The sequence below is a fragment of the Corylus avellana genome, chromosome 5, assembly GCF_965113065.1.
Source record: "Corylus avellana chromosome 5, dhCorAvel1.hap1.2, whole genome shotgun sequence".
Taxonomy (NCBI): domain Eukaryota; kingdom Viridiplantae; phylum Streptophyta; class Magnoliopsida; order Fagales; family Betulaceae; genus Corylus; species Corylus avellana.
The window spans coordinates 1429050-1454737 of NC_142494.1; the positions used below are offsets into that span (position 1 = coordinate 1429050).

General features: G+C 33.8%; 2 protein-coding genes and 1 long non-coding RNA gene across 3 annotated transcripts; 2 read left to right on the plus strand and 1 right to left on the minus strand.

The window, feature by feature from the left end:
- Positions 1 to 7067: 7067 nt before the first annotated feature.
- SCN1 (Immunoglobulin E-set superfamily protein) lies at positions 7068 to 10858 on the plus strand. Its single transcript, XM_059594701.2, has 5 exons — positions 7068 to 7815; positions 7936 to 8002; positions 8829 to 9047; positions 9133 to 9257; positions 10580 to 10858. Exons 1-5 carry the CDS (start codon positions 7567 to 7569, stop codon positions 10655 to 10657), a joined length of 738 nt encoding a protein of 245 aa, XP_059450684.2. The 5' UTR covers positions 7068 to 7566; the 3' UTR covers positions 10658 to 10858.
- Positions 10859 to 17573: 6715 nt separating this feature from the next.
- FLA7 (FASCICLIN-like arabinoogalactan 7) lies at positions 17574 to 19242 on the plus strand. The gene is made up of 2 exons (XM_059594472.2): positions 17574 to 17650; positions 18256 to 19242. Exon 2 carries the CDS (start codon positions 18299 to 18301, stop codon positions 19082 to 19084), a length of 786 nt encoding a protein of 261 aa, XP_059450455.1. The 5' UTR covers positions 17574 to 17650; positions 18256 to 18298; the 3' UTR covers positions 19085 to 19242.
- Positions 19243 to 19984: 742 nt separating this feature from the next.
- LOC132183219 (uncharacterized) lies at positions 19985 to 21459 on the minus strand. The gene is made up of 2 exons (XR_009440377.2): positions 21243 to 21459; positions 19985 to 20765 (listed from the first exon to the last, which is right to left on the minus strand). It is a non-coding gene; the product is annotated as an uncharacterized LOC132183219 (long non-coding RNA).
- Between the last annotated feature and the right edge of the window lie 4229 nt (positions 21460 to 25688).

Here is a 25688-nt window from a genome sequence, read left to right on the forward strand (position 1 = left end):
GGTATAAGCTTTTTTGCGTTTACCATTCGATTTGCTAACGATATATCAAAATTATTGGATCTAGATCTATATCCCACTAAAAAAAGTATTTTGACAAAAGCTTAAAATTAAAGTTTTTGCCAAAAAAACATTTTCTAACTTGAAAACTGTATTTCTCAAACACAGTCTTAATCATACTTTTAGCTATACCAAAGTCCCCCATTTCTTCAACTTATAAGATGTATTTTGTTGAGCACATCATAACATCTTCTTTTTTTTTATCCTAAGAATTTGAGTGCACAGCAGCTTGTTGTGTACTAAAACAGTGGTTAAAATTTAAAATAATAAATAAATGATTATTATGTCGTGGGATCACCTCAACTCACATGTAAATATGTTTTCCAATTGTTTGAGATTCGAACTCCTGGCTGGCCAAATACTTTTATTTTTTGGCTGAAAGGATTACAATACTGAGAAAATGGTGGACTCCTCAACAACGTACCCAAATACTTGCAATAGCAAAGTTCAAGTACTTGGAATTTACATGCCATAGTGGAATAGGTTACTTAACCTTTCAAGTGAAATAGAGAAAATATGTTTTATGATTCTGATTTTGTTTTATTACATCTAATAATATATATTACTAGATCTGTAAAATTTAATGTGAATCATAAAATGAATTATCTTTGTTTCAAGTAAAACGAAAATAATCTTTAAACGTACAGTAATCTCATGTGATCAAGTGTGCATGCCAGATTTCTTATTATCTTCTTTGATTATTATTGTATGCACTGACCCTTACAAGATTTGCCATCAAATAGCTCGACACCTTTCTTGATATATGTTTCCTACCGCAGAAAAACGGGGAGAGCTCATAATTGCCCCCAAGAAGGCACCCTCTTTATAGGTGTTTTTTTTTTTTTTGGGGGGGGAGGGGGGGAGGGGTTTCTTTTGTTTGCACTGTAAAATATATAAGTATAAAATTATATAAGTCGACCTTAACTTGATTCACTTAATTAAACGGGTCAGTCTTCTCAATCACAACTCACTAATTTTGTGTCGGTTTCGTGTGTCGTGCTAAAAATTATCAGTCGTAAATGTCACATGTTAAGACACAAGTATAAGATTATATCAAATTCATGAATCTGTCAAAAAATATTTAGACTCTTAAAATAATTTAGCTTTATCAACCCAGATCATCATTAGACAGTGGTGAACCTTCCAGTGGGGGTTTAACAGGGCTTATGAAAGACAATATGGGTTAGTTGAATGAAAAGAGGTGAGAGGGCCAACATGGCACTTGTGGATTGGGTTCAATTCCACCAATTACAGCTCAGCTTTACGCCATCGTATGAGCCCAACATGTTTCAAGGAGGTCCGGCCAGTATGGCCTTTCTATTATGAATTAAATAAAACTCGTCTTCCTGTTGTTTTTTTCTTGTTTCTTTTTTTTTCTTTTTTTTTTTTTTCCTCTTTAATAAGTACCACGTGGCTAGTACTTAACCGTTTAAATTTTAGTGATTATCATGATAAGTGTTAGTAGACTGTCATATTAATTTGTAAGCGTAGTAAGTGTCATGGGGGCTACCACATGGCAATCAGTGTTTGATATAGTAAGTGCATGTTGCGTGGATTGTTATGTCGGTTTATAAAAAAAATTGTAGTAAATTTTATAGTATTTATAACGGCACTCTTCAAAATGCTACTCAGTATTTTTAAGTAGTGTCTATCTTTTAGCATTCTCTTTGTTCTTTGGCAAAGTAAGAAAACAAGGGAATGTGGGTGTGCCAAGTCAACAAGAATGCTGGGAGAAGGGCACTTGAGAATGCTGAGCAGCATTTTTCTATTGTACTTGATATATTCATTCCAACTTTTGTGGATATGGCTCAAGTGTTATTTCAATGGTCCAAATTTGGATTCTCTCTCTCTCTACTAAAGATGTTGATAGTTGAGTTATTCATGTATGTGTATAAAAGAATTAAGTCCCACATTGAATAGATGTAAGAAATATGAGTGGTTAATATAACATAATTACATCCAAGCTCATTGACTTAAGCTTTTGAGTTATCTGATATCTCAACATATTATATTATAATCTCACTAAAACACTTCTCAGTATAGGGTGGAATTGAGATAGAGGGTTAAAATCGTTGCCCTTGTGAAAATTGTGACGAGGAGCGTCCAGCAGTAGTACTGAAATTAAAGAGATTCATCATGATGGTTCAAATTCGAAGAAAGTGTAAAAGAAGCATCAGAAAAATCCAGCCAATTTAAGAGACTAATTATTCTAAATAAATAAATAATATAAAGAGTTTGAATATGAAGGCATGAATTCTAAGCTTGTTCAAGAATATATCTACGTACGATGGCTTCTATAAATATATCTTGTTTTGTAGTGACTTTTGGGGAGATCATCATTTTTTCAATTAATTCTCAAACAATGAGCTGCTTCAATTATACTTATTGGTTTACAACTCATTTTACCACCTTCACTTCTTCCATCATATATATATATATATATATATATATATATATATATGGAAAATTATATGAAAATAAAAATAAAAGGTGAGCAACTCAAACAAGAGCTTTGAAACAACTAGAAATCAGTAAAATAAACTTAAAAACTACTGAGAATGAGTAAAATAAATAACAAGACCCATAAAAAATTTGGGGCCGCCACTAAAAGCGATAAGTAAAGGCAAAGTTCCGTTGCTGAATCAACGAAATAACTAGCTATAACAAAGTGATTTTTTTCTAAGCAGCTATAACAAAGTAATTAGTTGTGAAAGGAAGCAGATTCTAAATATAAATGCAATAAAAACTATTTTTGACATTTGTAACCATATAGCCAGTCATATCCACATTGTAATAACCGGAAAACACCACATTTGTATTATCAAGTTAAAAGGAATAGTTAAGTTGTCCTTAAGGCATAGCTCAATCGATTGGAGATTGCGCCTCATAAAGCGGAATTCACTAGTTTTTTATGCATTTATCTCGCGAAACCCGTGGTTTTCCTCCCCTTTTGTGGACATGTCAAAAAAAAAAAAAAAAAAAAAAAAAGGACTAATTAAGTGATAGTTATGGTGTGTTTGGTTCATTGGAGTGATGATAATTTAGGAATTTGAATGAATATTATTGGGAATACAAGAAGTTAGAATGGAATAACCATTCTTATTAATTTGTTTGGTGACAACACATGAATGACACATATATATATATATATAGACTCGATAATGAAATAACTATTCTTACGGAATACCTATAATGGTATTTGGTTTAGCTACCATTACCGAGAGGAATAGTTATTCCCCTAAAATGAATATTATCAAAAAATCATTAGTCGTTTGCATTCGGGTCTCCCCTATGGGTGGCTGCGACCACTAGATCAGGTGGTCCGCCACCCTTGCATAGTGGTGGTGTGGGGGCCTACTAGGAGAAGAGGGGTGCTATTCTTGTGTTATTTTTATAAGTAAGAATATTGAAAAAAAAAAAGAAAAAAAAAAAAAAAAAAAAAAAAAAGGTTGAAATTAGATTCCATCCTAATTAGAGAGACTTCCTCGAGTCCTCCAAAATGTGATGACTTTTAAAATCACCAATAGATCAAAATGCAATAATCATAATCTCAAATTTAATAGTAAATTTAAAAGCTATAATCACGTCATATTTAGGAGGACTCTCCTTATAACATTACTCGTCATTTTACTTTCCCTTTCTGAAGCAAATAGAGTCTATTCATGTACGTCAAACATGCCTTTAAAGTTTCTTATAATTATTTATAAAGTTTAGTCTCACTTTTTACTGTGCATGTAAAGTTGAAAAAAAGTATTTATCTATATTGGATTGGTTCATATGGTCCTTGAGCTAGGTTCACAGGAAGGATGAAAATGCGGTTACGATTAACGGTTATTGACTAAAACCGCTAACTATAATTGCCTAGGCGGTTAATAAAATTCACTAATTGCCTCTACTAACTGCATATGCGGTGTATCGCCTAAGCGGTTAGCAGTTAATAATCTTAATAACCGCTAATTGTTTTTTAAAGAAAAAATAAAAAGTTAATTTTTTAAAAAAAAAAAAAAAAACAAAACAAAACGACATCATTTCTAGATTTTTATATATATTTAAATATAAAAACGACATTGTTTCATATATATATATATATATATATATATAAAGGCGGTTAGCAGTTAACGGTTTTTTCAAAACCTAAAACTGTTAACCATAACAGCATAGGTGATTAGTGGTTTTTCTTAACCGCCTTAAAAAATGATTAATAATTAACGGTTAGCGAACAATTAATAACTACCAACATTTTCACTCCTATTTGACCGGGCACATATACATGGTTTCATATGAAGCTTGAGCCAGGCTCACAGCCTCACATGGAGCACATCTATACATTTTCATGCCCTTTTTCCACCCCACCAAAAGTTGATGCTAACCAACCTAAACCAGAGGGGTCAATGCCAGTGGGCCTAGAGAATGACCCTTCAATCACTCCCAACTTTAGTCAATTCCAGCTCTTTGATTTTCCACCAATCCACAACTGTAGCAATTGAATTTGACCGTTACAACCAAATTTTGAAGAATTCATTATCCAATTACAATAAAAAATTGAAAGAAACGCTAAGGATTTGTTTGGCTACCACGCTGTCACGCAATTCTTACCTTTTTCTTTGGGTTTGAGTATTGGAAAGGTTGTTAAGACTAGAGAGTCATACCCATTAGAGAAATAAGAAATTATAAACAATTTAAAACGTTGCTTTTTTTCAATGAGGTTCTTTCGTGTTATAAAATGTTTGTTAATAATTTTGAGGGAAAATTACAGTTTACCCCTTTAAAGTTGACAACGTTTTTCAATTCGAACACTAAAGTTTCAATTTTTGCAATTCACTCCCCCCCTCCCAAAGTTTCAAATTTTTGCAATTTGACCAATTTTATCCAAAACTTCTCATATTGCCCCTAATTTTTATTTTTTATAAAAAAAAATTTAAAAAAAATCGGAGTGGCTACGTCTGGTCATTTTTGCACCCCCCAAATTTGTTTTCATTTTCATAAAAAATAAAAAAAAATAAAAATAAAAATCAGGGGCAACATGGAAATTTTGGGATGATATTGGTCGAATTGAAAAAAATTGGAACTTTGTGGGGGTGGATTGCAAAAATTAAAACTTTGATGTTCGAATTGAAAAACGCTGTCAACTTTGAGGGGTAAACTGTAATTTTTCGTAATTTTGAATATATATATATATATATATATATATATATATATATATATATGTGTGTGTGTGTATGTGTGTGTGTGTGTGTGTGTTTCAAAATCGTTATCATGAGACCAACGCTTTATTAAAAAAAAAAAAAAGGAAAAAGTACACTTTACTCCCTCAAAGTTTGGGACGATTTTTAATTCAACCTTCAATGTTTCAATTTTTGCAATGCACCCCCCAAACTTGCAAATTTTTTTTCAATTTGACCAATGTTATCCCAAAATTCTCAAATTGCCCATATATATATATATATAATTCGGAGTGGCTATGGCCATCTGCCCATTTTTGCACCCCAAACATTTCTTTTTAATATCAATTCTTAATTGGGTGTCTAATTTAACATGCGATAATAGTATGAAAATTCTTATATCAATTTATAAAGTTTGGAAGTATAATTTATAAACCGTAAAAGTGATAGATAATTGATTGGACTAAATTGCATTTTTTCCAAATTACAAACATTTGTGGGACCATGAAATCCAATGCTTTCGATCCTTCTTGTATAGCAACAAGTGGGACATTGATTCTAATCCCATAATTAAGATTTCAACTTTCTTCAATCTAAGCAATATGAAAAACAGAAAAGGGGAAACTTCACTTTAAACCTTCAACTACTGCGCGTTTTGAGAAAACTCTTTTAAAATTTAAAAGCTCTCAATTTACACTCATAAACTTTTAATTTCAATCAATTTACCCCTCCACCAAATTTTAAACGTTAAAAGTGATAAAATAGTGTTTTTACTCCTGACATTTTTATAAAATTTCAAATTTACCTTAATTTCAAATTAAATTTTTTTTTAAAAAAAAAGGGGAAAATTTCACTTTAAACCACTCAACTACCGCGCGTTTTGAGAAGACCTCCCAAAATTCAAAAACTCTAAATTTATTCCCATGAACTTTCCATTTCAATCAATTTACCTCCTCAGTTAGTTTTAGCCATTAACTTCTAACTAAAATTCCTAAAAAGACCAAATTGCCCTTCAATTTTCCTTTTTTTTAAATTATTTTAAAAAAAAAAAAAAAAAAAAAAATTGAGGAAAAAATGGGTCCTAAGGTCACCTTTTGACCTGTGGGTCAGGTCATGACCCACGCTGGGTTGCGGCCGTGACCAATGGGTTTGCTAACCCACGGCGCCTGGGTCCGTGGGTCAATTTTTTTTTTTAAAAAAAACATAACTTTATTATTATTTTTTTAATTTTTAATTTGAAATTAAGGGTAAATTTAGAATTTTATAAAAAAAGACGGGTATAAACGTGATTTTATCACTTTTAACATTTAAATCTGACGGAGATGATAAATTAATTGAAATTGAAAGTTAATGGGTGTGAATTGATAATTTTTAAATTTTGAGGGATTTTTTCAAAACGCTCAATAATTTAAAGGTCTAAAGTGAAGTTTCCTATAAAAGAACCTTTGACCCACGGTAACCCAGATGGGTCTCAACCAGAGACCCATGGCAGGGTCTGGCTAGACCCATGGCTGGGTCACGGCTGCGATCTAGTGTGGGTCAACAAACCCACTCAAGTTTAGCCGTGATCCAACCATGGGCCAGGTCGTGACCCACGCTAGGTCGCAGCTAGACTTGTGTGATTTTGCAGACCCACGCTGGGTCTGGCCATGACCCGCCAGACCCGCCTCAGTATCTAAATTTCAACTTTCTTCAATCAAGCAATATGAAAACAAAAAAAAAAAAAAAAAAAAAAAAGAGGAGATTTATTGAAGTCAAAGGATACACACGACTAATCACGTCTACTCCCCAAAACACTTTTAGCTTATCATTTATGAAAGACTCTTGAATCGTGCATTACTGCTAGAATGTGAGTGCATTAGTGTCTGTCACGTTCTCTCTCCCTCTCTGACTTATATTTCGGATCACCACAGGAATTTTTCTCTGTCATGTGGAAAGGATTTAACCAAACCACCTCAAATCTCTCCTCTTTCCTCTGACATTTTCAACAACCCACCACACAAAGCTAGGAGACAAGACAATCCCAGTGTTCTCTTTTGTCTTTCTTTCTGCTTTTTTGTTTCTGTGTCTTTGTTTTTTTTTGGCTACCATTTGTTTGGTTTTCTGAAACAGAGACAATTACTGCCTTTCGGGGTTTGTTTTCATACAACAAATCCTTTCAGGAAAAAAAAAAAAAACTTTTTTTGTTTTATTTTCCAATATGAGTTCAGTTTTTCCTTTATGGGATTTTCTTATTTTTCTGTATGCATAGAAACATAGTCTTTGTTTTTATGTTCGGCTTGGTGGGTTTGCTTTGCTTTCGTGCAATTTGTGATATTTATTCTTTCCTGTGAGCGTTGACGAGTTGATGTCTTTGGCTGTTGGAGTTGTTTCAAGTTCCAAGAACATGGGGTTTGATGAAAACAAGGAGGGAGGTGAGAAGAGTACAAGAGAAACAGTGGAAGCAAATCGAGAGGCTGATGGCGAGGGAGGGAGGATAAGCAGACAGGTGAGTGAGGCTTCTCTGTATGCAACTGAGGAAGAGGAAGATGATGAGGGAAACAAATTAGAGTTGGGCCCTCAGTACACTCTCAAACAACAGCTTGAGAAGGATAAGGTTTGTTTCTGCTGAAATCAAAGGCTTAAAAAACAATAGAAATTCTATTCTGTTTCTTTTTTTCTTGTTTTTTTTTTTTTTTTTGGTTCCTTTTTTGGGGGTTGAATCTTGAGAATTCAGGATGATGAGAGCCTGAGGAGATGGAAGGAACAGCTGCTTGGGAGTGTTGATCTTAACAATGCTGCAGGTATTCAATTATTATATTACTAACTAAAATTTATGATGCTGAGGAAAGAAAACAAAATTTTATGATATTATTCGAATTCAATTTTTCAGAATATTCATAATTTATCCATTCCTTTTACTTTAATCTTCAATGTTGATGATTATCAATTATCAAACTGTATAATTGACAGAAAACTACTTATAAAAAAAAATTAATTGACAGATAATGATAAATCTGGACCTTTTTTTTTTTTTTTTTAAGTAAAAGGAATTGATGATATATTTCAAACTTTTTAATTTGAGGCTGTAAAGATTTCATATTTCAACTCTTCCCTCACATGATACTCTAATATTTGATGATAAATATTAAAGTAGAAACTTCTTAATTTCTTGCCTTTCTTCTGCCTAATATATAATTCCTGCATCCTGTGAACGGATAGTTTTAAAATAATTGATCTCTAAACGCACTTGAAGTTTATAATATGCTTGCTTGTGAGGAAATGGGATTCAAGTATTTTGACATGGTGTTCAACTTAGGATTCTCATTATTTTTAGTCAATTATTGGTGATTTTTTCATATTGCAACTTACCTCATTGAGTCATTTCTATCAGTGAGCTGTACTGAATTCAGGAAATTAGCAACCCTCTCTACTTGTTTGGTGGTAGTTATGTTATTTGCAAATCAGAATTTGGTTTTTTGCATTATTTTCCCATCTATGATAGTTTATACTCGTTGCTGAGGCATTTTATATCAACCAAGGAAAGCCTTATCCAATCTCTTTCTTTAAGAGACCAAAAAAAATGTAATTATGCAGTAAAATTCTTGTTATATGTGTCTTCTATTGCAGAAACTCTTGACCCAGATGTCAAGATCCTTAGTCTGTCAATCATCTCGCCTGGCCGATCTGACATTGTTCTTCCTATTCCTGAAGATGGAAATCCCAAAGGATCATGGTTTACATTGAAAGAAGGAAGTAAATACCGCCTAAAATTCTCCTTCCAAGTGAACAATAACATTGTATCTGGTCTTAAGTACGCCAACACTGTTTGGAAATCTGGTATCAAGGGTAAGTTATCAGTGTTCTTAGAATTGCCAAAACTTCATAAAATTTAAACAACTGAACCTTTCTCTCACGGTGAGTCTTATCTCAGTGGACAGCTCAAAAGAGATGCTTGGGACATTCAGTCCTCAGCTAGAGCCTTATGTACATGTGATGCCAGAAGAGAGCACCCCTTCTGGCATTTTTGCCAGAGGATCATATTCTGCTAGATCAAAGGTAAGTTCAACCACAATTGTTCTCTTTAACTAATACACCATGTACTCAATTACTCATCTATGAGACTAATGAAATTTTGTGGATATTCTGGACAAAATTCCCAGACATTTATGTACTCTATGTATGGTACTGAATCTATGCATTGATGTTGTTGCTTCAGAGCTTCTGTTGTTTAAAGGTATACTTGAAGAAAGAATTAATAATGGACCTTAGGTTCAAAAGAGATGCCGGTGGACTTTAGCTTCGAAAGAATTTACCCTCCCCTTGAAATGCCTTCCCCATCTAGGGCAAATGTAGAAATGAACTGAGGTGCTTTGGACTTGTAACTTCCATCAAATGTGTCTCTTTGAACCTCCCAAATGTCCCCTTTCCTAGTGAATCTTTCAATTCCAACTTGATTTAGCAGTTGCTTGCCGAATCTAATGAAGTTGCCAAAACATGTTCTAAAAATTTCAGATTTATTTAGACTTTATGAAGGATCTATATAATCCAACTTGACAGTTGAAACTGCTATATATGCCTGAATAAAGATCCAAATATATGAGTCCTGATATGCAACATTTCAGTAAGGAAATCTAATCTGTGTGTTAAGATCTATGTTCATGAATTCATTCCAAGCAAGTCCTGATTTCTGACATTCTACCTGTCTTGCATTGTTGAAACCTCTAGTCTATTCCTGTAAGAATTATTGGATGTAGCTTTCTAACTTGGTCTGGATTTGTGTTTATTGTTTCTTTCCCTACCTCGTTTCCTCTAGCCCATTAAGATTTCCATTTTCAACTTGTCTCTATACAAGGTTCTGCCAATGAAATTATAATGTAGAAAGAAGTCAAATTGTCCCACTTTACAGAGGATGGTCTGTGGTCTCTAATTTGCCATTTTATCTGGTAAACATATTGACAATGAATTTACTGTTGTTTGGCCAACTTTGCAACAGTTATGGCCCATGCTGAACTGTTCACTTATTTCTTGATGTAGACTTGATATGCTTGCCCTTTATTTTTTGGCTTTTTGATGTGAATTGTGCTGAACAACTTAAGACAAGTCTCAATCAATGTCTTGGTACCACAAGCCGAACTAGGGTCCGTTTGCATTTACGGTTTCAAAACATGCGATTTAAAAAATGACGATTTGATTTGAAAATGCAATTAGGCGTTCGGTAAAATCGCACGTTTGGCATGTGAAATTGCAAGGCCAAACTGACTCTAAGACCTAGAGTGCAACAATTACTCTTTAATACCTTTTTGTTACTAAACTTATCTTTATGGTTGCAGTAATATTGTTACCACCATCCAGTCTCATGTATCCTTTCTCCTATGCAGTTTCTTGATGATGATAACAAGTGCTACTTGGAGATCAACTATACCTTCAGCATCCGAAAGGAATGGGCTGCTACCTAACTGAGAAACTTACCGACGAACCCTAGCATATCCTATTATTCAGTTGATGTTATTTAATCAGTTGATGTTATTCAGTTGATGTTATTTAATCATAATCAGATTTAGATTTCCATAAAATTTGACTGTAAGAGAGAAGAGTGTATGTGTGAGAAATTCTTTGGTGACTGCCTTTATAAAGGAGAAGTTAGATTGTTTTTTTCATACTCTTCCCTGCACTACCATTATTTGCAAAGTCTAAGCTCACTGGGTTTCATCTTTCTATCAGTGGTTGTAAAGCATTTGCCTTGGCAAAACAATATAATAAGAAAAAAGAAAGAGAAACAAAAAAAAAAAGTTGTAAAGCAGTAGCTAGTGGGATGTTGAGATTTTTTTTTAAAAAAAGTAGATAGTGCTTTCCCTTCTTTTTTTTAAAAAAAAATTTATTTATTTTTTATTCTAAAAGGCAGGAAGGGGCAATAAGTGTAATTTTCCTCCTTGCGCGTGACCATTGGGGTTTCCACCCACTGTGGAATGTTCGGTTTGAGCCATAGCTACTGCTTAGAAAGATGAGTCCATCGCCATAGCCCCATCAAAGTGCAAGTTGGTAAAGCAACTTCTTAGTAGCATCTGGTTCGCGGACTACTACCGCAAGTGGGTTCGAACCCGTGACCACTAGGAAGAAAGGATGGGGGAAATTGAACCTTATCCCCTGTTGTTTTACCAACTCAACTACCACCTTGGTGGTTGAGTGCCTTTCCTTTCATATTCTTTTGGTTGATACTCAAAAGTGAGCTGAAACACATCTTCCATTTTCACCATCAAAATTAACCTTTTGTTCCTTTTTCTTGAATTCTGATCTCATGCTCATATGGTTGCCTTTTATGTTCTTCTGCTGCTGCTGCTGCTGATTCAAGCTAATATCCTCACCTCAGTTGCACCAATGAGAATAAAGTTGGTGTCATTTACCCAAAGGAGATGTCAAAATCAAGAGCTCCAGATTGGAATTAGGATGGGATGTATGGCATATTCTCTTTTGCCTGAATGATCAAGAACAACACAACCTGTTCTTAAACAAAAGTTGTGGACATGAATGTCCACAATAGTACTTCAAGACAACATGGGTCCAATTCTGATTATCAAACTTCTACCTAACATGCACCACTCCAATCATTATTGTTGTTGATGTTGCTGATATCATTATTGAAGGGTTGATTAAATAAATATTATGTCAGTCTTAACAATCCAAGTAGAAAGGGGTGGAACTGCATTTAGGCATGGGGGCTAAAGCTCCCGTTTGCCTCAATGTGTTTACCAATTTTTTTTTTTTACTCCCACACCTAAAATTCTAATTCCGCCCTAATCAAGCAACCACAAGCTCAAGGATTAGCAACAATGATTTTTTTTTCTTTTTTTCTAGTACTAACAAATTGAATTGGAGGATAATAAACTATATGAGCAGCATAGGTTTACCAATGGGGAATTGTAAGTAATAGTAAAATATTGTTAGAATATTAATTAAATAATTAAATTTATTATTTTTTATTGGCTTAAACTTTTGAGATAAATGGTAATTTGACATGATATCAAAGCTGTGATTCTGAGTTCAAATAATGTCTCTATAATTCACCTTTGATTTCAATTAAATATTTAATATGGTATATAAGTGGTTATTTTTTTTGTAAAAAAAAAAAAAAAAAAATAGTATTACATATGTGATTTTAAAATAAAAATAGGACCAGGGTGTGTGACCAAGTTTCTAATTCAAGGCCAATTAATGCCACAATGTTGGTTCAATATCATACATTATTGCAAAGCCTTTGTAATCAAGCATGTTCTGTTTCTGCTCTACAAGCCACTATGACAACAAAAGCCTATAACATCAAGCTCATAAATGCCAAGAAATTGAATTTTAATTGAAAAATTCTACATAAGCATGAATTACTTTCATTTTGTTTTGAGTTCAATTATTGTAAAAATATTTTTCTTGGATTTGATAATATTTAAACTATAAATAAACCTCTACCCACCCCATTCATTCACCAGTTGAGCTAAGGCTTAACATTTAGGGCCCGAGGAAAATTGTTTCGCGTGTTAGGGAGGACAATTTTTCTCTAAATTAGGTTGGAGAAATTTTTTCAATTCAATTTATTACGACGACTAGAAAGCGATCAGATTTTTATTGATTTCTCACAAGCTTTTATCGAGGCTCTCAGGTTTTTGTATGGGCCCAAAGCTTGATCTCGTGATACATGACGCTCCCAAGCCCGAGCCCAATAGTTGAGTCTTGAGTTCTTTATATCTAGCCAATATGAGACAAATTTTTCTCCCTACACTTCAAAATTTTGGATCAACATGACAGATGTAGATATTTCAAGTAAATGCAAATAAAACCTTAAGATATAGAATATATTTCATAATTATTGGGAAATGTCCATAAATAAATAATTTTATTTATTTTAATAAAGTCTAACAGCTACTTCCATCATGTTTAACATATGTCATTTACAAATATTAGGTACAACTAAGCATTGCGCCAATGGGCCTCACCTCAAATTCACACTAAAGATTTAGGATTTAGAAAGCAAATTTGTTCATGATTAGTTTTCATTACAAATTCATATGCAAATTTAAAATACAATTATGTGAAAAACGCTATGTTTGCCAAAGGACTCCAAAAAAAAGACCCAATATTCTTACTTTTTACATTACATCAATCACTTTTTATTACTATTCAAATAAAAAAATCGTTACAAAACAAATTTTTTCACTGTTTCATACAAAATATTCTTATTTTTTTCTTTCACATCAATCAAATCTGCTACAGTTTCGGTCTACTTCATTTTTCAAGTCCTTTGGCTAACACAGTTTTTACCTTCTTCTGTTTTTCCATGAAATTCATGCTTGGTACAAACTCCAAACGCCCAAAACATCAATAAATTATATAAAAAATTTTAAATTTAGATCCAAATTTAAGTCGACTCCACCTCCCAAACAAGATTGGACCCATTTACAATAGAGCAACCACAATTTTTGTAGCATGAAGATGAGAGGGCCCAAGAAAGCTATCTTCCTTGTCATGTGATGCACTTTGTTTGATGGGGACATGAACAAGGTTGATGAGTCAAGACGCACCAAATTGATTGGGTACAGAATCAGCTTGACAGGGCTTTGCTACCTGCTAGCCATACCTGATTATAACCCCCCACCTTCTGTCTCTCTCTTTTTCTTCTTCTCATCTCTTTCTTAACTCATAGTTGACAATATTGTTGTACAGTGAACTTTCTTCACCAAATTAAAATCCAAAATTATAAATATTTCCTTTCCCTTTTGATTCTTTATTTAATTTGTAACAAAAATAACTTTTAAGATTTCTTACTAAACAAAAACAAATATACAAAATACAAGGTTAAGATAAGTGGCCTAAAGCCCAATACAATAACATTGGGCCCAAAGGCTGAAGAAAGGGGCCGTGGTCAAAGTCGACCTAGATACAATAGAGATAGGCTCGTGCATCACCGAAAAAATCGTTCGAGACCACGAAAAAAGATGCCTCCTTAGCTATCGAAATGGAGAGTCGCCTAGAGTAAGAGGCAAAAGAAAAGCCTAAAACAAATAAGAATGTACATGTCCGCAAAAAGATTTGGTCCTAGAGAGCGACGCATGGACCGTATGCTTTAATTTTTCTCAAAAATAAAAATAAAAATTGCAGCTCTAAATGAAAGACAAAACGTATGGTTAGAGTACAAAATTAAAAATTAATTAAAACTATTGATTAAATTAAAGCGAGGGTCACGTGTGATGCTGCCATAGAAAGTGCCAAATTAATTTGGTTGATGACAAATTAAAAGACTTGACTTGAATTTGCCGCAAATTTCAATGAAACTTCACATGCCTCCCCCGTGAGAATAGCACTAATTTCCTCTTCTCCTTGAAAATATTTAATGCCGTTTCTTCAGCTTAATGATATTGATTAGTTAAAAATACCTAACTTCATTTGACCGCCAACTCCAATGAATCTTCACATGCCTCCCCTCCGGTTTGCTCTTCCAAGACAAAGTCTCATCAATGTTGTTGTTTTTTTTTTTTTAGTAATCCGAGAAATTACAATTTCATCTTACTTACTTTATCCTTATTTTTTATGATATAACAATCTCATTTACAGCAATTTTTGATAGGACTTGACCAAAAATAAGTTATCTACAAAATAATAAAAGTGATAAAGGATTTGTTGGTCCAGAGTTTCGGTTCGGAGATCAGGAGAACTCCAATGCATAAGTTAGCATTACTGTTTAGAGTGAGAGTATGCAATGAATTCAAAGTTTTTAAGAGGAATTGATCGATCTCTTTATCTGATGCATTGCATCCTTTTTATAAGGTTTTTACTATGTTTATATATGTATATGAGAGGTGCTTCTATACGGTGAAGGCAGAAAACATGAATAAAACACCAATTATTTATATATATTTTTACTTTTTCTGCCTTCCATTCAAGTGTTGTCACCTCACCTATTGCACCTTAAGAAACTAAGATCAAAACGCCAAATTATTATCAACTCATAGAATAAAACACAATCCATTGGATTCAGGTAGGTAAATGACCGAAAAGAGATTACCGATAACGTGAGCAGCGGTGTAACTAGGGGTGGTGGCATGGCCCCGTGACCCAGCACGGGTCTTAGGCCGTGACCCTTGTGGGTTTGCTAACCCACGCTAGGTCACAGCCAGACCTAGCCATGGGTCAGTCCGTGACCCACGGCTGGTCCGACCTGAGACCCGCGTGAGTCTGCTGACCCATGGCGGGTCTCAAGCCGGAAGTCTCTCCTTTCTTTCTATCTCTTACTGTTGAAGCTCAAAATTTAGTATTTTTGTTGTAGGCAAATTTTTGTGCAATTTTTATGCTTTAAATGAGATGTCTTTCTTCTATTAGAGGACAAAAAACTCAATATTTTCTGCCACGACGGAATAGAAGATATTCCCTATGTATATATGTGCTAAGTATATCATGGTCAATGTTATTTCATGCCTAACTATACCAAATAATTGTATTAACTTCCAACTACTCCCAATAATAACGAGATAACAAATCTTTCCTAATATTTTAAGTTGGTATGTGAATCCCAATATTTCCATTTTCCAAACCGTCATATTTCATATTTACCCCTACAATGCGACAAATCGACCAAATGGTTGGTGTGTCGGCAGCTCCAAGGGACAGAGAGAAGACGGCGTCGTTTTCCTTGTAAAGAAAGCACCTTTGGCTAACCCAAGCAACGAAGACATCTATTCATATTTTCAATAATTTGCCGTTTAGATGGTTAGAAAGCTGTATAAATTTACCCGAGCAAGGCCGGCTATTGAAATTTATTCAAGCAAATAAGTCTCATATATATATATATATATATATATATATATATATTTATTATCCAAATTACTAATAATTCCGATAATAAAATTGTTTAAATGTCTGTCCCAAACACAAATAACACTTGTCGTGTGGGGGTGCGCATGTTAGCCAAATCATTGAGCACAGTTGGCATCGGGCCTGGTGGTGGTGGTGGGGAAAACAACACGACAGCCCACGCTGGTTGGTCCAAATCTCATGGTGGGCCCCTGTTAAGAAACCTTCTCTGCTCATTCAGGTTCAACCCACGATATTTTGATCAATTTCTACCGGAGATGAGACGAGGATATATACTCTAATAGTTCTAAACTATTTTATTATACATAATTCTTTAAATCATTATTATTGCTTCCAATTAAAGTTGTCATATTAATATTTATCGCTTTTAAAAATGTGTTATAACTCGTCAATAATAAGATGATCATGTTAATTATGTGACTACCCGTAATCAATCTTTTGGTCGGTTAGAAAAAATTGCCTTTTCCGGTTTTTTTTTTTTTTTTTTTTTTACAAAAAATAAAAAATCTAATTCAGTTTTTTGATAATAATATTAAGAGGTAATTACCTTTTGCCCCTATAAGATTTTCTTCTACTTTTACCTTCACTTCAGATTGAGAAAATAATGATTATACCCTCTTAAACATATTAACTTTATTTGTTTGAAGTGAAGGCATGAGTGAAAGGAAAATATTTAAAATGACACATGACTTGTACATGACTGTTAACTGTCAATTTTAATCATTTTAACTAACAGAATGAAACTTTTTGTCATAAGATGATAGTTTGATGGGGTCAAGTATTATAATTGATAGTTCATGGAAAGAAAGTGTTAAAGCGCTGTAATTCATGGAGGCAAAAGATAATTAGCCCTAATATTAAGAATTTTTGGTTATAAAAATATGACCCCAATATTTAAAAGCTTGGAAGCTTAAATGAACAAGAGACGAGCTAATTCTATTAAATAAAACGATAAAATTGTCTAAAAAAATTGTAAAATAATAATTATGTCTGTTTTTTTAGAGCTTGTTTGGGTGTGCGTTTAAAGAGTTTAAAAATACTGACATGTCCACACTATTTTTTAAAAAAAATGCTATTTTGTTTAAAAATGCTGACATGTCCATATAAAAATAAGAGAGTTTTGCTTATTTTTTCTTTATAACGAATCCTGACATGTCCACGCTAGCAAGTAACATGTTGTGTGAATCATCAAGCAACGAGAAATAGCAGAGAAATTGAAAGAGATTGTTGATATGGGGTAGAGTGAAAGTTTGGTGTTCTCTAGGAATAAAAAACGAATTAGTTGAGATGATTTTGAAAGCCCACCCTACAAAAAACTATTTTTTCCTGAGAAAGTTCTTGCAGTACACCTATTACTTTATCTCCAAAGAAGAACCTTCCCTGGTTCAGTAACAGCCCCCCAATGTAAAACTTGCGTACCTACTCTTACAAGTTACACCTTTTTTTTTTTTATCTGTATCTGCAGCCCCAGCTGGTAAACACCCACTGTTTTTATCTTTACTAATCAATCCTTCTTTATATACACATTGCAGTCTCCATTGCATTATCATTCCCCACCTCTCTTTCTCTCTCTCTCTGAGTTCCTCATTGGTGAGGTCAGTGTCCTTCAATCTCTGCCCCCATTGCACCTTTTTTTCTTCTTTCTATGAGTTGGTTATCTATTATTCCATTTTTTCCCTTTAGTGTGTGTATGTTTATTTTGCGTGGCTGCTATCTTGAGCTGATCCAGATCTTTTTTCTTTCCTGTGGGTGATATGTGTGCATTGTGTGACTGGCCTGCTTTTTGTCTTACAGAAAATTTGTTGACTTGGGTTTACTAAGAAGCAGTGGTAAAAGTATTCTTTGAATTTCAATGTCATCTGTTGCATTGTGGTTTAATTTAATTTCTTAGATCTTCTGACCTTTTTCTGTACTTCTTATGAGCTTGCTTCAATGTTTTTTTATGACATTTGATTCATTTTCCTTTCTTTTTTTTTTTCTGGTATTAACTAATTTCTTGGTAAGTCGATCAAGATCTGGAATTTGGTTTCAAATCTGGTTCTTGCAGAGGATTGTTGAGTTGGGTTTTGGAAATGGGGTTTTGATCTTGGAGCTAGGGAATTTGAAAGAATTTCAACTCACATTGTGGTTTAATCTGATTTGTGCTAAATATGGTGAGATAGTGAGATCTATTTGTGCTGACTGGGTTTAGTTCTTGCAGGAATTTGGAGAGCCTGGTCACATCAAAAAGCAACATCAGATTTATGAAAAACATGGAATTTCCCATGACTTTTTTCATGGTTTTTAGTACTCTGCTTTTTCTGTGTTCTTCATCAGCATATGCTCAGAAAACTGCTCTACCCCCCTCAATGAGCCCAACTCCAGCCCCAGCACCAGCACCAGAATATGTCAACCTCACAGATTTGCTCACTGTAGCTGGTCCATTCCACACCTTCCTCAGCTACCTTGAGTCCACCAAAGTCATAGAAACCTTCCAAAACCAAGCCAACAACACTGAGGAAGGCATCACCCTCTTTGTACCAAAAGACACTGCCTTCTCTTCTCTCAAAAAGCCTTCTCTATCCAACCTCACTAAAGACCAGCTCAAATCACTCTTGCTCTTCCATGGCTTGCCACATTACTACAGCCTTTCTGACTTCAAAAACCTCAGCCAATCTAGCCCTATTCCTACTTTTGCTGGTGGCCGATACACTTTGAACTTCACTGATGTGTCTGGGACAGTTCACATCAGTTCAGGATGGACAGACACAAAGGTTAGCAGCAGTGTTCATTCCACTGATCCTGTTGCAATTTATCAGGTTGATAAGGTTCTTCTTCCTGAGGCAATCTTTGGCACCGACATTCCTCCAACCGCAGCTCCAGCACCATCTCCAGATATTGCCCCTGCAGCAGATTCTCCATCTGAACGGACTGCTGAAGGCAAGTCATCTCCCACATCTTCCCCAAATTCTTCTTACAGGATGATCAGCTGGGGAATTTGGAGTCACATGGTTTTGGCACTTTCAGGTGTGATGGTCTTGTTCTTGTGAGGGGGAATTTGTTGAATCTTTTTATTTATGTTGAGAGGGTTATTCGGATATCTTTCATTTGCTTTCACTGAAACCATTTTTTTTTTTTTTTTGAACATATTTTGTTGTCGAATTTATGTATGAGAATGTTTAATCTGCCATTTAAATTGCCTTTGGTTCATTTGTATACTAAAATGGTCGTACTCAATTTCATTAAATTCAATTCTTGTGTTATAATGTGAAAGTGGCATAATATTGAGCTGTAAGATGTCACAGAATCAATTAATGGTGCCTTTTCGAACTTCTGTTAAACAACATGTTACTTCAGCAGGACTCTAGGAAAATCTTACTCCAAAAGTGACATGACCAATGAGAAAAGGAAAAAAAAAACAGCAAAACTCATGATTTCTTTTGTTTTTCCACCCTTTTCTAAGGCTACAAGTTTAATCAAATTGATTGTGGCAAGCATTTTTTTTAGCAATATGGTAACCCTGGCCAATCAAGTTTTGACAAGGGTTGTTTGGTCATTGCACCCTTACTCTAAAGAACTTGATTGGAGAAAAAGGAAGGAATAAAGGACACAACAAGGCCTCTAAAGCAGATCGAGAACCCTTACAATTGGGATTGTTTGCAATTTTCTATCCCCTTTAATTGGGTATGAAAAACCTAAATACAACTCCAAATTACACATATTCAACTGTCTAGATGTATCACTTAGATTCAACGAAATAAGATCTAACCTAACAGTTAATATTCAACCAAACACAGATAAGTAATGAACAATCAAGAACACAGATATTTGGTTACGAAGAGGAAACAATTTAGAAAACTCTCTAAATGTAAAACCTCTCTGTGGCAGTCAAACTCAAGAAATCAATCCACTATAAGAAGAATAAGGAATACAAGAAGAATTACAAAACATTTGCAATTGACTCTTCCTTGCACACGACAAGCGACCCACTTGACTTCTATCACAGTAGCCATTTCCAGAACATCTGGCACAATTCTTCTATAAGATTTCCTTTCACCGGAACTCCGATTGGCTTCGCGTATTTAATCTTTACTCACAGAAACTAGAACAATATCTCTCTAAGCTCTCTGTATTTGCTCTCAAAATACGTACGTATAATGGGCAAACCAGATTGTTTAAATAGAAAATAATTAGCAATTTAGCAACCATGTCCGGATAGGGATAAGTATGTGTCCGGACACAGCTAGAGTTACATATGCGTAAACTTGTTGTGTCCGAACAGCCATGCCTTGTGTTCGGACAGGCCATGCAAAGTGAGCTTGCTAGAAATTGGGTTCGAACCTGGCTTTTGGCGGTCCAGACAGCCCCTTCAAATGCAGCTTGCTGGATATTGTGTCCGGACTCGACTTCTGACGGTCTGGACAGGCCCTTCAAATGCAGCTTGTTGGATATGGGGTCCGGACCTTACTTCTGGCGGTCCGGATAGGCCCTTCAAAGTAGGGTTGCTGGAAATTGGGTCCGGACCCGGCTTCTGGCGGTCCGAACAGGGCCTTCAAAGAAACTCATTTTCATCAACTTACATGCAAACCGAATGTGCCAAAACATAAACTAACAGGATAGACAGTTGTGAGAAGCCCTAGATAGGGTTCACCTATACGACCTGCTTAGCCCGAACACCCGTTTAGATAAGTGGGCCTTATTGAGAGTCTCTCACAATTACAATTGGATAAACTGCAATCCAAACAAAAAATTGCAGTCAATTTCGATCCTTTTTAAAGCAGTGGCCACTGGCTAAGGTTTGTATATGGAATCTTCCCGTAATAAAAGGATTTTTGGCATATGAATAACTCTCTAGTTACCAATTTTTAACATATGCAGGTACTATATTGCTTGTGCAATTGCTACTCTTCTATTTGCACTCTCAAAGGTGGATGAAGATGTAATTGAAGTTGTGTAATTAGGAAGTTAATTCCCAACAACTTGGAAATGTAATGTGGAAAAGTTGGTTGCATCTTACATTAAACACCTCAATTTACTTCCCCTATGATCTTATAAAACCCATCTTCATGTAACTAATCACCAGCAAGATCTTTTATTTTAGCTAATGCGATGCCTAAATATCAAAAGCATATGAACCTAATAGGGCTACAAATCAAGATCCCTACAATGAAATAGAGACAATTATAAGAAACTCTTGATGAAATTTACCGATTCAATCAAGGACTCGAGCCGCTAGATCAGTGAGAGCTCGTATCTAGACAAGGAGACTTCATCAGCGTCATCTCACAATTACAATGAATCTCTTACAATTAAGACACCTCAATTGTATGAAATTTTTTTCAATTACGAGAGAGAGCTCTAATAAGATTCGCTTGCACAAATTGGCGACCGGAATCAAAAGGGCTACTCTCTTCTCAAAGAATGGGGCCAAACTTATTTCATGTGATGGCACACAGCCAACAGAAGCTGAAATTTAGTCTTTAAATGCTCATTTATTACAACCCATTTTGCCGCAACAAATATATTCACGGGTTGTGTAAAATTGGTCACCACCAAAACGAATGATGCCCACCTCGACAATTATTGTACCTTTACTAGGTAGATGCCAAACTGGTGTGGACCTCTCAAGTCTCTAGGGTTTGGACAAGTTAAAGCCAAACTATTTAGTTGGCACATTAAGTATTAACCCAAATTAGGCACAAACTAACCTTCTTTTTCTTTTTCTTTTTTTCTTTTTCTTCACTAAATTGATGATCCTTCGTTGATTTTTGGGGGTTTAAAGGAAGAAAGAAAACTGATAGATTATGTGATCTGATATCTACGTGGAGCTCACCAGAGGTTCGCCGGTGAAGCATGCTTCAGGGTGACATATATATATTTATCATGTTGTAAACTTCTTTGTCTTATCACTTTCGTCATAGAGACGCATAGTGGAAAATTCTCAGCAACTCTATGAACGTAGCCTAGTTAGGGTGAACTATGTAAGTCTAGAGTTCCTATGTTTTTGGTTGTTTTTTTTTTTTTTTTTTTTTTTGTTCTTTTTGTTTCTTAACAAAATGTCAAAAACCATGTCATTGTATAACGAGTGATCCCAATTACATCCCTGTGTGTTAAACACATTTATACTGTTTTTAACCTATAATTTGAAATAACAAAGTTTTATTTCTTTCAACTCAATCTATTAAGTTAATTCTGCCTTTAGACCACGTGATTTCCACATGTATTTTTAACTTTCTATTTGAAATTATGAGTATTACTAATGCCCAAATAACTATAACATGACAACTTTTCCTTTCCCCCTTTCTCGCATTGAATAGGCCCAAAAAAAAAAATAAATAAATAAATTATAACAAGACGCCTAACCACTTGTCTCAAAAACTTCTTTTTTTTTTTTTTTTTTTTTGCTAAACTTATTTCAAAAACTTAAGCGGATAGGAAATTGTAAACTTTAATATCATATTAAATCACTATTTTATTTCAAAAGCTTAAATCAATTTAAAAACAAAAAACAAAATTAATCATTTTTTTTAATAACATGGGGAATGCACGTGTACTTTTAATATTATTTATTCTAACTTTGTCACTCCTATTAAAAATACGTGTACATTTCACATGTTATTAAAAAAAGAGATACATGTCATTTTTATAAACTGAATTGAAAAAAATTTCTCCAATCCAAGAAAACTCTCATATTTTGTGCCCTCTTAACAAATCCTGCTGCAAGAGAAAGCCAACAACCACATTAATGCTCATGTAGGAATTGAGATTAACTTAGATGCATAGCCCATTGTATGAAAGATGCCAAAAGAAGTTGTTATAGTCCCAAACAAGATGGGCTAAAACATGTCCCATGTTCTTTCATAGAGAAACAAATAAAATTGGGCTTGGGCTTGGGTTTGGTCTTGGGCTTGGGTTTGGGTTTGGGTTTCGGCTTGTATCAAATTTGTTCATTTTTTAATCCACTATAGGCCTTTGGGCTTATAACACGAGATGAGAATTTGACATACCTTTGACTCGGCGGGATTTTTTGTTGTGTGAAAATAAAGTTTGACTCCGTTTGGTCCGGCGATGGAGCATATGCGTCACGGACTCACGGGATTGGCGTGGTTTTATCGGACGCGCAATCGGACAACATATATTATCTATCTATCTATCTATATAATATATATTGTTATTTTTATTTTTATTTTTGAGTGGATATTATTTATCTATACATAATCGCTAATATAAAATATCTTTAGTTGTATAAACTATTAGAAATTTAGAATAAGATATACAAATTCCTAAAATAGGTCAGATAAAATAATAGATTAGTTAATCTTAAATAATTTTAGGGTTTATCGTAGCATCTTTAGCAGATTTAGCTATATTTAGTTATAAAGGAAACTTCATTTAATTTCTCTGAACTTCCATTACTTTTACAATTACCCGTTTAACTCTAAAAGCTTTCAATTTAATGTATCCATCTTTCCATATATATATATATAATTTCATCAATCCATTAAGATTTTTCGTTAAATCCTAATAGAAGAGGGTTAGAATTGTCATTTTCTTTAGGAAAAAAATTACAAGAATTTAGGCATTGGTTAACATTTAACGGAATTTACAAAAATATTCAAGTATGAATCTTTAAAATTTTATAAATATATTTTAAAAATTAGGGTATTTTGAAAATTTTGATAGAATTTAAGGGAAAATCTTAACAAATAAGTAAAATTGAAAGAAAAAAAAAATGAAAGATTGTTAAACTAAGGGAGGTTAAATGAAGTTTCCTCATAGTTATATTTAGCTAATATAACCACTTTTTCCCTCTAAACTGGGTTGGAAGAACTTCCTACGACTCAATTTATAAAAATGACATGTATCCATTTTTTTAATAATATGTGAAATGTACCTGAGTTTTTAATATTATTTATTTCAACTTTGTCTATGCTATTAAAAAAACATGTGTGTCTCTCATGTTATTAAAAAAATAGACACTTATTTTAAAAACTGAGTTGGAGAAAATTCCTCCAACCCAATTTAGAGAAAAACTATGTCCCTTTGTAATTGTTTACTATGGACCTGTGGTTAAGATTGTTTTTAAAATAAGTGCTTATTTAATATGGTATCAGAGCAAATGTCTTGAGTTGAAATTTTGTCTTTGTCATTTATCTCTCATGTAAACTAAATGTTTCGAGTATTAAATTTAACTTCTTCTTTTTTATTATTATTATTTAATAGAAAGTTTAAACCCACAAATAAATATGAGTATTAAAATATTAATTAAATCTACACTTTCATATTAATTAATATGATTTAACACCATTAACATAAAACATGGGAGGTGACAGAAAAGTGGGCAAGCCACCTTTGATGTTTGTCAAATTTGCCGACTTTGTATGTTGATTGTTATTGGACGGTGGCCGTTGAGCATTGCACATCCGATTGTTCTCCTTTTTAAGTTAAACCCTCGAGACAAAAAGGTCATTCAAACGTGGGATTTTATATATTTTTATTAATCTTAATTACTTCTTTTTGGTCGGTAGGGCAACTTCGACCATCATGCCCTTGTCACCTTACATTATTAAATGCAAAATATAACAGGATTAACTATATGCACTACAAATGTTGCAAAAAAAATATTAATAAATGGGGGAGCTTTGTTTCAAAGTCTCTTGAGGGCAAATCTACTTTCGCTTCATATATATATATATATATAAACGGAACCAGAGGGGCGGGAAGTCGTGACTCCTCAATTTGTGCATAGTTTGAAATGAAATCAAAGAGCCCATAGGGCTATGGCACACAAAATATGATTCTCTCTCGTTGAAAAAACGGGTTAGTTATAAGAGGAGGGTAAAATTGTTAAAATAAAAGGTAAAATTACCATTTTACCCTCTTTTTATAATTGACCCGTTCATCTCAAGTTTTGTTCAACTGGAAAGGATCCCGGTCCATGGCTCACAAAAAAAAAAAAAAAAAACTCTCTTTCAATCATACTATTAAAAAAACCAAAAAAGAACCTAATTCTTTGATGGGAAAACTTTTCTCTCTCCCTCTTTAAAGATAATCAAAGGTTGGTTCAATAATTTGTGTTCTTCAAATTAATAACTAATGATATGGAAGGTCAAGTAGGATGCAATATGTGCATTAAATAGAAGATGCAAGAAAGGAAACTTGAGCCAGTCACTATGCACTCAAAATTTTATTTTACGGATTTAATGGTGTATATAATTTTACGTGGTGAATATATTGTTACAAAAAAAAAAAAAAAAAAAGTCTTAAAGGGGTAGCTCAATCAGCTAGAGACCATGCCTTATGAAATAGAGATCACTAGTTCGAATTCCCCTCTCCCCTTTTATGTGGACCTGTTAAAAAAAAAAATTATTAAAAAAAATTTGATTACGTGACATTATATGGACTATTAAATATAACAAAATAAAAACAAAATTCTTATCTACTTACTTAAATGGTACCTTCAAGTGGAATAGGATCTCTTCATTTCACAATCGAGAAATATGGGACATAAATCAATCCTGGTCCCTTAAAATATTGTCTCCACATTTGCACTAAAATGAGCCACAAAAAATTGATATATCTTGTCAATAACGAAAAACCAAAATATAATTGCTTTGGCCTCAAATAGAAAAAAATCTCTATCTTTGTAATGAA